This window comes from Trachinotus anak, unplaced genomic scaffold (genome assembly GCF_046630095.1).
Source record: "Trachinotus anak isolate AG129_WGS33_773 ecotype Australia unplaced genomic scaffold, CSIRO_AGI_Tana_v1 ptg000008l, whole genome shotgun sequence".
Classification (NCBI taxonomy): Eukaryota; Metazoa; Chordata; class Actinopteri; order Carangiformes; family Carangidae; genus Trachinotus; species Trachinotus anak.
In genome coordinates, this window is record NW_027273859.1 from 8,338,267 (window position 1) to 8,355,129 (window position 16,863).

At 41.9% G+C, this 16,863-nt stretch overlaps 1 protein-coding gene across 23 annotated transcripts in view; it reads left to right on the forward strand.

Moving 5' to 3' along the window:
- The window catches only part of rimbp2b (RIMS binding protein 2b), a 71,317-nt gene that overhangs the window by 16,983 nt on the left and 37,471 nt on the right, over positions 1-16,863 (forward strand). For 20 of the 23 annotated variants that reach the window (XR_011691592.1, XM_071482327.1, XM_071482310.1 and 17 more), the window contains one exon: positions 13,696-13,779. The exons of 1 other annotated variant lie outside the window; for it this stretch is intronic. Coding sequence is in view for 21 of the 22 variants with exons in the window: in XM_071482327.1 (XP_071338428.1) it covers positions 13,696-13,779 (84 nt within the window). In the remaining variant the exon portion in view is untranslated. Of the gene's footprint in view, positions 1-1,021; positions 1,152-12,183; positions 12,916-13,695; positions 13,780-16,863 lie in introns of those variants that run through there. 2 more of the 23 variants (XM_071482318.1, XM_071482316.1) reach the window with 2 other exon arrangements.

Consider the following 16,863-nt stretch of genomic DNA (forward strand, 5'->3'; position numbering starts at 1 on the left):
AAAACAGATTCTCCTCAGTTTCAAATAAAAAGCTTCTGTATTGCCAGCATAAATGCCATGGTAACTGCTGAGAGCAGTGTAACATTTTAAGTGTTCTCAGTGGAAAGATAATCATGGTGGTCCTGTGTTACACAAAAGGCAGAATATGTTTTTTTTGCCATGTGTATTCACAGATTGAAGCAACTATCAAACACTATACATTGTACTATTTATTGCCGTATGCTGGCATCTATGTTAGTGGATAATACACTGTGAGGACATACAAAACATAGCAGCAGAGTCACTGTATGAGGACTTGTTAAAGATATGTGTAATGAGTTCCAGTGAGCCTAAACTGCTTGGATCAGTGCTAATGTTGGCTCTGTTCCCTCCAAACCAGCATCACCCAGCCCCTGCTGAGTGGAGGCAGCAGAAATTGATGGCGCTACAGCAGTGTCCTTTACCAAGACCCACACACACACAAACACACACACACATATACACACACACGCACACACTGGTACACAAATACATTTTCTACACTGCTCTGAAGTCATGTCCAGTCTGTCTGTTGGTCTCCAGGTGTATGTTGTCACCTTTTGTGGGAGGTGGTGGCCGTTTACACAGCTCCAAATTGACCTGTTATGTGTTTTTCCATTTGCTGTTTGTTGAATACAGAAAGGAATAATAACTTTTGTAATTAACCTCATGGCTTATAAAATTCAGTGCAGTGGAGTGAATCAGGCTTGGGAAAACAGAAATGCCTGGTATGACTATTATTATTATTATTATCTAGCCTCTCTCTGTCTCCCACCCACTTGTCTGTTTGGGCCATTCTGAGTCAATTTTTCCAAAAGAAAAAAGAAAAACTGGAGTTGTTTTTCTTTTCTTACTGGATGCTCAAATTGGAGTATATAGCGACAGAAATGGAGAGTCCAATGATTGACAGGTTGGAGTGTTGTTTTTCATCTGTTTATCCTCTCCCCTGTGTGCAGGAATCAAAGTCCTGACAGCCCTTCTCTGATCCCTGGATGAGGACCAGCGAGCATATTGACAATTGAGCCTTGTGCAACAGCAGCCATCTAGTCCAGGCTGTTGTTTATATGCTAATGCTGGACTCTGTCACTCCCGCACAACCCGCTCACTTTCTACTATGCTGTTATCCGTGCACAGTAGGCTTCATATTCATTTTACCTTCTATTCATTTTGACAAAAATGTCACCTGTGATGATGTTTTGTCTGGAGCATCTGCGATTTCATGATACCTGCTAAATTTAGTTCACCAGCAAAGGTCCATTGATTACAAAATTTATTTCTCTGTGGCTTCTGGGAGCCGTAGGCTGAAAGAAAATTAGTTTCAGATTTGCAGTCTTCATTTACCCTGGAGTTACAGGGCTCTCTGCTGTAAAAATAAGTAATTTGTTTTCAATTGAGCCTCAGCAGGGGCGCCTCCTCATTTGTTCCAGGCTACTATGTCTATGTGACCACAGGGTCTGTGAGTGAACGTGAATATTTGGGTGTACATTTTCTGATATATTTCCACGTTTCTTTTATTCCATTATCCAAATTCCAACACTGACCTTTTGCTATAAAATATAAAATAACCATGAAGGTACTTTTCATATTAAAATAAATTTTTGCCATGCATCTAAGGTAACATTGGTTTTTTGGTTGTTCGGTCCACCACTTTGGTCCAGACTGAAATATCTCAATGCTAATTAGCAAATATTAGCGGTTAACACACTAAATTTAGTTGAAGTTACGCATTTCAGACATTAGCATCGGTCACAACGCCAAACATCAGCATGTTAGCGTTTAGCATTTAGTTACAACCTTGCAAAGCCACTAGCATGGCTGTAGTCTCTTGTTTAGAGACTATAAATATACTCTAATATACAAATGTGTAATGCTGTTCAAGTTCATTCTTAAAGAAGCTATTTGTAAGTTTTGCTACTGCTACAAAATGAGCCCAGAAGAAATGTTACAAGTTTAGCATCAAACTCCTTCCCTTTACTCACCAAGAGCAGTCTCCAGAGGAGGAAAGACCAATGTTAACTCTTGTCTCTATCACGTTTTTTTCTTCTACTGAAATTAGCACGCTAACCAGCTAGCCCTGACCCATCTTGTCACTTTCTGATAGCGGCTCAGTGTCAGAGAAATCTTACAAATAGCCTCTTTAAATGTCCTTGACATCACAATGAAGAAACTTTATGTTCAAATGGGGCTCACATACCACTCCACACACACCTAGGCAAGCCCTGGCACTGTTACTTTGTGTGTGATCTACTTGTTGTGTCTCATCTTTTTATTTACCTCCTTGCCTGTTCTGTTTTCCAATGCTTCTCGTACAGATTGCATTGCAAACATGAAGATAATAATAGAGCTGAATCGAATTAGTGTGGATCCAGTGCTGGCATAATTTAGTTTCTCAATCCGACCACTTGTATTATTTGGCACTTGGACGCTGTAGGCAGCAGGTCCTCTGTTTGCTGCTCAGGTAATGACCAGTAATTGAGTGTCCTGTAAATTGGCAGTGATAGTTAGAGAGTGTGCCCCAGATGGGAGGTAACGGCGTCTGTTTCTGCTGCGATTGTGCCAGACTCCTGTGGGGTGAGAGCCTCGCTCTTTATCTCCTCCTGGGCACCACCTGTCTCCTATTACTGGACACAGGATCTCCTCACCCACACCCTAATATGAGAACTCCTCATATCAGAGTCTGCTGAGTTTTGTTGAGGCCAAAAGCCAAGTGTGACACTTGATAATAATCAATTCACACAGAGCAAGCCTTCCTAACCTGTGGGGATGGTCCTCTACGCCAGGCCGGGTACAACCTTCCTCTCCATTTTCCTCTTTCTCTAGCATTAAAGAGCCATTAATGGACACCTCTGCAGGGCCAGGCTGACAGCAGTTCTTGACAAGCATTGAAGACTGGACTGAGGAAGGGGCTTCAAAACTTGGTGCCGTGGTTTAGGATAGAAAAAGCAAGGATCTGCCTTGTCTTCACATAAATTAAGCAGGAACAAGAGCATCAAAACATGCATGCCAGTTCTTGACTGTTAAACAGCAGCATAGTGCAAACTATATTTTGCCAGCATCAAGTTAGTTCCCCTTTGACAAAGGATATAAAAGTTAAGGTGCAAACTTATTGGTCACCAGCTGTTGAAATATAGTTAATGAATGGAAAGACATTGGAGAGCTGTTCCCTGCATCCAGTACAGCTCCTCCCTGCAGAATGGAGCAGCATATGTCTGTAGTTCTGGCACATGATCAAAGCAGGAGACAAACCACCTCAGCTGGTGGCTGCCCCATTTGCCTACAGCCTGAGCTCTGACTGTGTGGGGCAGGAAGATGGTTAAATTAGCGCCAGCCAGTGTAGAATTAGCGTTGAAAAGTTTATCGTTACATTCTGTTGAATTGGGCTTTAAAGTGAATCAAAGAAAGGGAATGTACCAGCAGAGTTCATGGTGGTTAGTGTGGACTGTAGTTCAGAGTCTGCTGCCCTACTGCTGTGGATCACAGCATCACAGCTGCAGTGTTATTGCTGTCTGATACCGTAGAGCACGGAAATTAATACAGTGGGTGGAAGAGGGGAGTTCCTGTGCTCCTTTGACTCCTCAGTCGTTTCATAAATTACATGTGTAAATGAAATTATTGGACATAATTGTCACAGCTAATGGTTGTCCTCTTTGTGCCAAAGGTTGCACCGTTTTGGATCTGAAGGATCACCTCGTAATTATCCATCTTAGTCTACCTTGACCTTTCATAGGTCAGTGATTTTGCATTACCAGGGACATCGGGATAACACTGGATCAGAACAAATAGGACAACATGTAATATTTTGTGTCATAATCAGCTTATCTGGTTGGAGCCCAAGCGTGCAGACAAACAGGCAGCCTGGTTCGATGTGAATTAATTTGATCACGGCAGGTTTGCGAGATTCTCTTTCTCTGTTGGCCTCTGACTGAGCGGGGCGCAGATGTGAGAGCACAACTCCCCGCAGAAAGGGAGCGAGTGATTCTGGCAAAGTCATGACAGCATGAAGGGAAAGACGGCTGCTCTTTTACTTTTTTGGCTGTTTCCTGGTATGTGAGGTTAAGCTTGTTCTGTCTGTCTTGTAATTTATATTGAAGTTTTATAACAAAATATTGTGTAATATATTTGGCCTTAAATGACTGCAGGGCAGCATTACAAAATCATTGCCAGTGGCCAGATCAAATTAATCAATTTGGCCCAATCAAATTTTCACATTTCTTAACCACTTTATTTTCTGTCTGTCTATGATTGTATCTGTGGCCAACAGGCTGCTGCAAACAATAATCAGAGGCTTCTACTGTGGCTAATGTGTTAGCTGTGCCCCACAAGTACCTTGATTTCCTGTGTGTACAATTATTGTGTCGTATTAGTGGGTCTTGATTCATGGTTCATTTGTCCTCCTGCGTTCGCTCCCCTGCTCAGTTTGCAATGTTGACACTGCCTCCCGAGGGTTGAACACTCTGTCCAGACTGTTCAGAGAACACTCCATCATCTCAGCAGCTCATCTACCTCCACAGCTACTGGCCACTCTAATGAGACCGAGCCAGCCGTGATCCTCTGGGGTTCAGGTCTCAGTACTGTATATTTACACACAGGCCATCTGGGTACTTCAGCTTCTCCAGAAATGATGCTCCACCTGTCTTGTAGTGTTTTTTTTAGTAATATTTTGTTATGATTATTTATTTTAGGTCATTTATTCAAGTAATTCTGTCATCTTTTGACACTTAATATTATGACCTCGAATTGTGGTTGGAAGCAGCAGGAGCAACACGGAAGAACTAATGAATGTCAGCTGAGTCTAGTTCTGTAGTACTGTTTTGTGACTGTTTTGTGTATATTTTTTTGCAACATCACATAGTTTTCATTTCAAATTCCTGTAAAGTTTTAGTCCCAGCAGGAGCTCACAGTGCCTATTGTGAATCTGGCCAAAAGTGATTGATTTTGTAGGGACTGTTGAGAAGAAAAACTGGGATGTGATTTGGAGTTTGTTTTGGCTGGCACACAACAGCGGCACCAGCCCTGTTATCACAAATGTCCCTGACTGACTTACCTGACTGTTGCCAACTACTTTCAATGGAAAGTAGCAAAAGCGTGTTTGAAAAGTCACTAAATGTTGCTAGATCAAGTACGCTAATACACTAATTAGCATATTCATGACATCATGTTGTATTTGCTTTCTGCCTACATATACAGCAGAATTTCCAATAAAGCTGGTCTCATTTACATATTTTCAACAAAACAATATGAAATAGTGACTGAAACGTTGCCCATTAATAATACATGTTAACCAGCGATCACTTCCAAGACATTTTCAAGCTTCTGCTCTGCTGCTAAAATCCTGATTCTATACCTGCAACGTCATCTGACAAAATCACCACCACATAAATTAAAGACAAAGACGAAGCTGTGTTTTCGGCTCGGCCGGATGCAAATAGGACACAGTGATGTCAGTTATTTACAGCGGTTCCACAACAGATTTCAACTACATCCTCAGTTTCACACTGGCCACATGTGGTCCGGCCACATGCTAGGTTTTGACCTGGTCTTGTTGTCAGAAAGAAATTGAAAGTAAAAAAGGTATGTTTGTGATAGCACTTGTTTAGGAGTGATGCACAGCCTGGGAGTAGGCTCTGCCTGAGAGAACACTTTTGAGGAAAGTCCACAAATAGGCAACATCTGCAAGAAAGTTGTGGTTGAGCATTGATTTGATTCAGCTTAGGCTCATTTCACTGGTTGGTTAAAAGACAGCAGTATTTGCACTGTGTTTGGAAAGTGCATTTTGACACTTTTTCATTTGGATAGAAAATAGAAAATTTAGTGCAATATTTTGCAAGCTTTTGCAAATATTCTGGAGATTGGTTAAATTTGCATTAATTCTTCCCTTGATAGTTGGATGGAGAGTCAAAGGAGATAAGTACACACCCTACTTTCATGTTTTGTTTCTAGTTTTAGAGCATTCAGCTATGTGTGTGACTAAACCAGCTGTGATCTGGTGCAGGTCCAGGCACATCTGCCCTATTGTTCTGCATCCTCTGAGAAAATGGGAATAACACAGGAATAACAACACACCACTTCATCTTTGTGGTGTAGGGAGTCAATCCTGTCCCACAGTTTACAGTCCATACGAAGACAATAATTTCCCGTCATCACACATATCACTTTGTACTTTGTATGCTGTGGTTGAATTGTTTTTATTTTTTTTATTTTTGTCAGATGACTTTTCTCTAAACAGCTGCAATAAAAACTGCAGAGGTGATACGCATTTACAACAACCATCTATTCTTACAGGGTGTTTACTGCTCTGCCATGAGAGATGAAGGTTACCATGTGAACTGAATGACAGTCTGAAGAAGCTTGGCCAGCAAATCTAGCTGGGGGATGAGTAAGCCTCTGTGTCTGAGTGGGCAACAGCAGTGGGCTTTCAGCATTTGCTTGGTTGCAGCAATAATCATCAGATGTTCTCTGTGGACCTTTAGTCAGCAAAATGCTTTCAGCTGCCAAAACACAAAAATAAAACCTGTTTTCTCTGATCAGACAGTAATTTTTCTATATAATGGTGCATTATTGAATCCAGCATTGTCATCTTCCATACAGGCAAATGAATAGATTTCACAGTAATACACACACCCTCCTTTCTCTCCGTAGGAGTCTGTTGTGGCTGGATGAGTCATTGTTTAGTTTCCATTAAGGTAAAAGTCTCATCTGACTTCTTGGTGTTCATGCAGTGGGATTATCAGGTTTACAGTCCCCTCTCTGGAGCCTCTCATACACACTGAGCCTGCTCTTTCAAATTAGCCCCCTATTCCAACAACCATGGATTTTATTATAGATCTTAGTTTTTGCTCAGCACCTGTCACTTTCCTTTCATTACTGCTCTTACTATAGAGGTCTGTGATGATAGAAGAACATGTCCGGTTATGTTTTCACTTGTGCCTGTTTGTTTGTTGGTTTGTCTGTTTCTTTGTCTGTCAGCAGGAGTATGTGAAAAGCACTGAACCGATTTGCACTTTAGTGGAGGGACGGTTGAGCCCAGGCCAGGGAATAAAATTTTGGTGCCAACCTGGTTAAAAGGGCAGATTCAGGATTTTGGCCATGTTTCAACACTTGTTAATTTCTTAGGAAATAAGGTTTCCTGTTTTGAAGGTGTTGGAATCTTTGTACAATTTGGTGCAGATCCAGATAACGTGTGGGATAGTCTGGATTGTTTGGCCTTGGCAGAGGTATGCGCTCTGCTTCTAGTTCTTTCTGTTTTTCTGTCTGTTGTTTTTCTTTTTTAAAAAAAAAAATTCATTATCATTCATTCTCTTCTCCTCTGCCATACTGACAGTATTCCTCCTCCTTCTCTCCCTCTCTGCCCTATCTGCTCTTCAGTAGTAGTGTGTTTCACTCATGAGACATCAGCAGGCAGGTAGTGTAGCGATGGGTGGCTCAGAGAGGTCAGACCCCGGTGATAGTGGCAGCTTCATTTCTGATTCTGCAGCACGCTGAGGCTCGTGATTCTTGGTGGGGAGATAGAGAGAGTGTGAAAAAAAAAGAGAGAAAGACTGAGAGCAAGTGGAATCCAGACTAGGTTACTCCTTCTGCCACTGCTGCATGATGTTTAATATGCCTGATAGAGGACGACTCGCTGAGGTCTTATACCCGGGACGAAATGCTGCAGAGCTGAGGAGCTTAGACGGTAAATCCTGCCTCCATCCCATTTTTCATTTTGCCCATTCTCCCCTCTTTGTCATTTGCATTCATATTTAGGCCTCGGTGCTTTTACATATCTCTGTCATGATCTTATGTTCATTCACTATCAATTGTTTCCTTTCCCTCACTCTTTACCGTTTCGTCTCTGCTCTGTGTGGTATTTCTTATGTGTGTGTGTGTGTGTGTGCGTCTCTGGGATGTACTTGTTGACCTCTGGGAGTTACACTTGTTTTTCCTGTAAATCTGTGATTCAGCAGTCAGTCTCCATGCTGCTGTGCATACACACGCATGCACACAAACACACACATACACACAGATATACACTTGCAGGCGGCAGACGAGTACAGTATTAGTGGAGTGCAAGCATCTGTGCCTGCGCTCACAGACTTAAGCTGGAGGGGTTATGTAACTTACTCTGCCATTTCAAATGATTTGAAATCACAGGGGCTTGCTGTGCTGAACTAGATTATTGTGTGTCTGGGCCAGCAGTATGTGCAGTATAGTCATATACTACATGTTATGCTACGTGTACATGCTAAGTTGAACAGGTTGTTGAGTAAGAGAAGGGAATCCTCTTTTAAAGACCCTGACAGCACAGTGGCTTCCTAACACTCAGCATTGGTGGTCTTTCCTTCAGCCTCATTATTGGCCTTTCCTCTGGCTGCAGCTCAGCTGCAAGAAAAAACATAATAACAAGAAAAAAGTGTCTCTGGATAATATATATCTCAGGGAGCACCACTGACATTTTGAGAGGCAACAAATTAGTTGTGGAGCTACAGCAAGTGCCACAGTTAGGTGTGATGTACTGTTTGTTTTTGAGTGCGACTACACCTAGTAAAAAGTCAAGTGCTTTTTCTCTTGTGTGGCCATGAGTTTGTGAGCCTGCATTTGGTGTCATAATTAGATGTGAAGTTAACCTAAAAGGTTTTGCAAAAAGAACGGAGGCTGCTTTAAATCCCATCCGGAAGCAAGTCTTCCTCCTGTGCATGTCTGTCTATGTTTGATATCTCCATCAGATATCTGCTGTTTGCATAGAATCGCCCCATGGTAGAAAACATTTGCAGTTTTTTTTATTTATTTATTTATTTTGCTCAGCCATTGGCAGGATTATTACCCATCATTAGGCATCATGCATATTCAACACAACAAGGGATGAAAGAGAGAGAAAGACAGGGAGAGAGAGAGAAAGCGAGAGAGAGTGAGAGAGTAATGAGGTTACTCCTGCTCGCCAGAGATTATACACAGAGCTTTCCCAACTACAAAAGATCAGAAGACTGAGCGCTGAGAATAGGATGGGGAAAGCCTCCTGTGTTAATTAGTCGTCGCTGAAATAACACTGTAGCATGTGAACCTCATTTCATCAAGATGTTTCTTTGCATTGAATTTACAGAGGAAAGTCAGCAGCAGCGAAAACAGTTGATGTAAAGTGTATATTCACCATATGCTACTGCTGTGTGAGCCCAGGGGAACTCTCCATGGTGCTGAACACAGAGACGCCTCAGTTCAGGGCTCACAGCTGGGGCTCGGCTGTTTTCACTTCTTGCCTTCTTTTATTAACCTCTTTGACTTGCTCAGTTCTAGTATTGTAGATGATGATTAGTTGTCAAGACTGGATGTTATTTTTCTTGATGAATGATTCGTTTTAGTGGCTGATTTAATTCTGTTGAACAACTAATTGAATATTTGATCATTTCAGCACCGAATGGCGGCATTATCGCTACCTAATAACAACTTTTGCTGTCCCTCATTGTGGATCTTGCCACAACCTAAAGCCAAATCATACTTTTTTTGGAGACCACTTGTTTTCAAAGATATACTTCCATCTGACAGAAACACCCAATGGTAGCTCACCATGAAAACTGCCATGACTGCACAGACCTGCGAGAGTCATGGAGGTAGTATAGAAGGATGTACCTTTTCTTGTGCATGCATTTGCATTAGTGCCACTGAGGCACGATGCTAGATCCAGCCTACGGGGATGGTCTTTCTCATCTGTCTTCATCTGCTGTGCAGTAAACGCCTCTTCACTTAAACAGGAGCTCATTACTCACAATGGCAGCCATTTGAATCTTTTATCAGAGGGATTTTTAATTGAACATTGGCAAATGTGCTACAAACAAATGGGCCTGAGAACAAGCCTGAGAGCTCAGTATTTGCATGTGTGTGTGTCTGTGTGTTTCTGCAAATGTGAGAGTGAACGATTCATCGTGCATGTTAGTGCAGTGTCATAGCCGTCTGGTTCTGAAAACAGCGCACATTAGTTACCAGCCCACACGGGAGATGGCAAGCTGTCTGCGGAGGCTCTGTGTGATTCACTCAAAGGAAGTCATTCAGAGTCAACATGGTAGTGTATGCTGTGCATATGTATGCTCTTTTTTTTACTGGTTTCATATTTTTTAACATTTAACAAATTTTTGCATGAACTAGTTTTAACAGTATGGTGAATAAGACCGGAGGAGTTTTGAGTATTACAAATCCCATAGAAACTGCCGTGGCTAATGTCACTCCCAGCTGAGTAAGTAAATTAATCATTTCTGAAACACTGATGTGTTTTGTGTTACTTTTCAGTAGTGAACAAACATCTCTTGATTTTGTGGCTTTTGGTTGTGTTAAATTCATTTCAAAAATTCATTTAATTTTTGAAAAGTTTGACCTTTTGATCATCCATTTTATTCTCAACCATAGCTCTTACCCTAAATTTAAACAGCTGTCAAATATAGAAGATTTATCTTACTGTCCATGTGAGGGTTTTAGCCCTTGAAGGGATAGAAATACTAGAGCACATGCACACACTGTACATACAGTTGAGCAGGATCACTAGTGGACCAGCTACGACAGATAAGGGGTCAAAGATTGAATCATGCCAACTGTCACTTGCCTGGGGTGAAGTGCCACAAGGTTACAGATCATGAAAGGGTCAAAGCTTGTTCCTCCTCCTTGTGCTCCTCCTGTTCTCCGACTGTATTGCTCGCTGTTTTATTAAGTATTGTTGGCACTCGCAGGGCGGGAGGTGAAGCCACAGATGTAGCAAAGTAAAATATCTTTACTTTTAATGGATTCCAATATAAAGTCAAACCATGCTGTGAGCGTCGCTGTGGTGAAGTGCACATCCAGATGTTCTCACATGCAGCATGTATTGTCAGCTGTAGGCTTCTGGTGGCTACGCTGGTGCTTATATTAGTTTTGCAGAGGGACACGTGGTGCCCTGCTACCAGTGAATGTGTGTGTGTGTGTGTGTGTGTGTGTGTGTGTGTGTGTGTGTGTGTTAGTGTTTGTACATTGGTAGCTCACACTGACACCGATCAAATCCTGTTTAATTCTATACACTAATCTTCGAACATCCAGCTGCACTTTCATTCCCATCCATTGCAAAGATGTTCTTCATACACTGATAGGAAGCTCAGTCTGCTGATAAACAGAGAATCTGATTAGTGATGTAACATTTTAATTTATTTTTACTGTAAGTAGTGCAATAGTTGGTTATGCATTAAATGAATGTCCATAGAAAAGAAGTGTATTTTCTACTCTTCACTATACTGAATGCATCCAAGTTTCGCAGAAAGTGTTACCTCCTGATTAGAGTGAAGTGACAAAGAGAAGTGGCATCTCCAGAGCAGGACTGAACACACAGGCTGCTTTGATGGGGGTATCCCATTTCTAGCTGTCTGCCCCTACTGAGAAGCCAGTGCTGCTGAGTTCTCTGAACAGCACTGATAGACTAAACAAGCCATCCTCTGTGGATATTGTGGCAGAATTTAGTGATGTTTTGGCTCTAATCACACATTGTGAAGGAAGCTGAACTTCTTTTCATTGTAATTCCAGCTAACACAGCATTCAGCTGTCAGCTCAGTTAAATGGCTGCTTGATGGAAACATAACAGGCATTCAAAAACCTCAGGAGGGTGTATTAGGTGTCAGCGAAGCGCTGGGAACCCTCATATTATTACCAGTGGACAGAGGATGCAAACTACAGTATGTATATTAACACATTTAAATCTTTAATTTTGATCACTTCAGTTTATATTCATATCCATATTCATCAGATGTTTTGAAAGATGTCAGATGTAACTAGGAGGGCATACCTCCACCAAGGCCAAACAATCCTGCACATGTCTGTCTGATAACATAAATGATTTGTCATAAAACGTAGTAAGTCATGATATATACAATTTCCTAACAAATTGATGAGGAAGTAGAAAAATGATCTCACAATGTTTAGTAATAAAGTGATAAAAAAAAGGCTTCTTGGGAGTGGCTCAGTAGTCGCGTACCATGTGAGACAAGCAAGATGCTCTTAGCAGGCAGTTGTCGGTTCGACTCCCGACCGGCTCGACTCTTTCCTGCATGTCATTCCCCTCTCTCTACCCCCTTTCCTGTCAGTCTCCACTGCACTATAATAATGGCACAAAAGCCCCCCCCCCCCAAAAAAAATGTAATGGCTTCTTGCCCGGCTCGTGCCCCATACCTCCAGTAAATTGGTTCAGTGCCTTTTGCGTAATCCTGCTGACAAAAAAACAGACTTGGTTGGAAACATAACTTCCTTGGCAGAGGTAATTAATAACATTAATTAAGGCTGCAGTATCTGTGCCATGGCTCTGCTATTGTGCAACAACTAACAATATGTGAAAAAGGTGAAGAAGACAGATGAAAGTTGAAGTAAAAAAAATTTTAAATGATTTTGGCAGTTGAAACTTTGTCATTACATTATTCATCACAATGTAGTGTTCAGTCGTCACCTCAGTTGAACATCCTGATGGAAACATAACAGACTTACAAGATATCTTAAGACAACATCAGGTGTCAGCTAGGTGCTGATGCAGCCTTACATTATCACTAATGATAGAGAATACAATAGCACAGTGAAGTGTAAACTAAACTTATGTTCTCAATGAATGTCACTCACCAGAAGATGTGTGTATCCCTGAGGTCCAGCAAAAGTGGTCTATATATGTCCTTCTTCATAAAACATTAGTAAAGTTAATGTTTTTAAATATGCTGCAAAATCCTGCGTTGTTTACATCCATGATTACTACCTTACAATCTTCTTCTTCCACTTGTTAAAAAACTGCTCCATAGCGGTACTAGAGGTCGGAAACTCCACGGGGAACCTTTAATAATGTTTACGGTCCAATTAGGATTTCCGGTGTCAGGGCTGTGCTGTTGCGCTCTCGGCTTTGCAGGGACCCTGACGCGGAACAGACGCGTCGTTAATGTAATTAGCAACACCTGTGCTTTTGTTCTGCTATGACAAGATGTGTTTGCAGCGAAAAAAGTCTTCAGACCTAACAACCATAGGTAGAGAAGGTTTTTAGTTTTTAGCTACACTGTTGGCGTCGAAATTTTAATTTATCCAGAACTTTGGGTTGTAACCAAATACTCATAAAACTCAGGACATTCCCTTCAACCTTAGTCATCCTGTGTGTGTAGTCCTGTTAAACTAAAACGGTGAACATGGTAAACACTATACTAGCTGAACATCAGCGTGTTAGCGTTTGAGCATGCTCACTTTAGCATGTTAGCATTTACTGTAAGCTAAAGCACCTGTGCGCCTACGTGCAACCTCACAGAGCTGCTGGCATGGCTGCAAAGACTTAGCCTTGTTAATTTACAACTTTGAGTGGCCAGACTGGGTGAAGGCTTTTAAACAGATATTTGTTTGATCTTTTTCATCACATTATTCCAGGAGGACCACACCCTACATCCTCAACATTTGAACCTCAGAATCATTCCAGCCTCCTGTCTGTTTGCAGACAACAAAAACATTTTGTAATATCTATTAGATAATCTCTGGAAATCTCCCTGTGCCTCTGTGTTGTACACACACACACATGCATATACACATGAACGCACACACATGCGCTCACATACCTAAATACTGCTGAATAATGAAATGCTCCAGCTCCCTCTGCCTAGTCTCACTGAGTTCTCTCAGGAAGCCTCTGTTCCTGACAAACCATAGCAGCCGTCCTCTGCTTTTTTTTTCTCTCCCCAGGAGACTGAGATCAGCACCAGAAGGAAGGAGTGTGAAGCACTTGAGGCAGAGGTGAAGAAAAAGAATCAAACATGTCAGACTTTGGTAAGTGCTCCAAAAATATACCTCGGCCTCTGAGTGAATGGGTGGAGGCTAAAATTGATTTGCACCTGAGAGCCTTGCCTGCTATCATTACACACAAATGTCCCCTGAGAAAATGAGTAGCAGTCTACTGTGATGACAGCTTAGTTCTCAGGTACTGATGTCTGAAATTGAAAAATTGGAGCAGTTAACTGCAGGTTGCAGTGTCTGTGGGTTGGGTTTTGTTTGCGTTGGGAATACATTTGAGAATCAGAGACACACTTTGTTGCAGTAATTATATTCTGCGTGTGATCATGCACAAACAGAGGGAATACAGGGTGTGGTGCTCTGTTGTATCTAAGCAATTCTGTACAATGCAAGTAGTGTACTGAGGCTGTGGCTATATCAGTTTGTTTTGTATACACATCAGTTCATGGAGGTCAGTGCAACATATAGCAGCGCAAAGTACTGTTTGTATTTTCCAAGTAATGGTCAGGTAATGGTCACCACTGTAAAAGGTCAGAGATACTGTAACATAAGTGCTGTATTTTCATATGGTTCCTCCTGAAGGTCACAATGGCCCAGAAATGTCATTCTGTCTGCTGGAGTGGCTTTGACCCAGGCAGCTCCATGTTAGTGTTTTGTGCTTAGGATTGTTGAAGCTATGACAACAGAATCCAAATATATTTAAAACTATATATAAAACTATAAACTATATAAACTATAATACTCAAACTAACCATTGATTGTTTTTTTTTTTGTTTTTGTTGCAATGTCACCTCACATGTTGATATAGTGTTATTAATTATCAGAGCTGTAGACGGATCAATTAGCAGCAGCTAGTTAAAGGTACCCTCTGGAGTTTTTGACCACTAGTGCAGTGGGCTCCCTGTTTGATTGTATGTTGTCACGAACACAGATGCATGGCTGCTGTATGAACAGCTTCAACAAACTGAAATGCATCTATTTCATCATGGGCAGAGTTCAAGGTAGACTAAAGTGAAGTGTTGAAGACTGGTGGTCTATGGCCATCAGTGACAAGTGTTTTGTGTTGGTTTGGCTGCTTAAAGTTCATCAATTGATTTCATCAGTTTTTATTGGTAGGTGGTACTGGGGAGTGGAGAATTTGCTGTTGAAGCCAGGCTACATGCTGAGCACACTGAAGTAACCACTGACCAGCAGATGCAATTACCCCAGTGGCAATTTAAACACCCTCAACATCAGGCTCCATCAGTCTCTCACCGCAGGAGGGCTTCATGGTTTTAACTCACAGCATACATAAAGCTTAAGTAAGTGGTTCTGGTCTGAGGGGTTTTACCATTACAGTTACAGGAGCCTCACTAAGTAGAATGACCAATCACTTTCTATTACAGTATACTGAGATGGAGCTTCTTTTAAATTTGATTCTGAGAGAGAATTACATGTTACTGCTGTGATGTTCCAGCAGTTGCTAAAGTGGTGTCTCCACAGACTGCAGCAAAATGTTGAGTTTAATTTTAGTTGAATTCATGAGGAATTTTAGAGAATGTGAAAGTGTAGACATTTCAAGAACTTCAGTATGTGGTTTGGCAGCGGGGAAAACAATACAGGGTGTTTTAAGACTGACCTAAAAGCTGTTTCATGAGAAGAAGTTGAAGTTGAGCATTACAGAAAAATGTTTGTAACCTGTGGAAGCAGAAGTAGGCACAGAGAAGTGCAGATGGCCTGGAGGGAGATTGTTCCTCTGAAAGGCAGGAGCTGTACGGATTCAGCAGTAATTTAAATGGCACTGTTTGGTCATAGGCCATTTGAATTCATTCCCTCATGCCCCTAAGCCATCCTCTTTAGATGAGCTGCCCCAAATTTACACTCCATTAGGACTGTTTTCTTTGCTGCCCTCCTCTCACGTTCCCTGCCCACAGCAGCACTTCCCTCCTCACCCATTGTCAGCCTGCTGAGTCTGAGGGAAGCTACCCAGAGGACAAACTGTCCCCAAATGGCGAGCCGAAATGGCAGGCTGGTCTCCACAGACTGCAGCACAGCTCTTATCTCCTCCCGCACTGAGCTCTGAGAACAGAGACGCAAACACAGACAAGACCAATGAACACTATTGTGAGGGGATGGCGAGTTGACAGTAATGTCACTCCCTGTTTGGTCAAAACTGGCTTACCTCTCTCACTCTCTCTCTCTCTCTCTCTCTCTCTCTCTCTCTCTCTCTCTCTCTCCATGTCCTCTGTTTTTCTCCTTCTCAGGTTAAAGTAAAGGGGGAACATACAGAATTACGTGCAGCTGTTAGCAACTCAGTGCAGCTGCTCTGCTGGTGGACTTAGAGCACCCAGTTTATCAAACACTGACAGTCTGTAGAGGAATATGCACTGATTTTTCTTTCCAAATGTTGAAATTCCAGCTGGTATTAACGCCATGTCCCCTCCTGGTGAGTTCAGCTGTCGTGTATATAAACACATAGTCTGACTGAGTGTGTGAGTGACAGTAAACACTGGCATAGCCATCTGGCACCTCCACCTTCCTGAGTATCGGGTGTATAACTACAGACCATCAGCAGAGTATGCCCCCACAAGCATTTAAGGTCTGTTACCATGGCGACAAGCATTAGCTGTGCCAGCGTCGCTCAAATATGTGATGGTTCTAATTGAACATCAATACTGAGGCAGACAGCAGGCAGACTCAACAAGTCCAAGGACTGGACTGCAGAGCTGTTCTCTCAAACGTAGCTCAGTAGCAGTTGTGAAATGCTGAGTCTTTGTGGTGGGCTTAGCTTTCATTATGAGCTGTTTGTAAACACAAACACCTTCTGTCAAAGGCGTGATTGGCATCTCTCGTTGCTTGGCCACACGACATGCTTTGTATGTGGCAAAAGCAAAAAAGACATCAATTTCAAGATAGACTCTCATCTCTCTTTGTTTTTTGTTTTTTTTTTTGTTTGTTTTACACAGTGCAGTTAATTTAGATTAGTCCTATAAAGGTTTTGCAACCTGGCTTTGTACTTTATGTTTGTGATTTGTTTATTCATGTATACCACAGTGTGCGATGCTGAAGAGGAAGTGGTGTGCAAGACCACATGCCCTGTCTAAGGGAAATAATATTATTTATACACTGGACAGTGCAGCT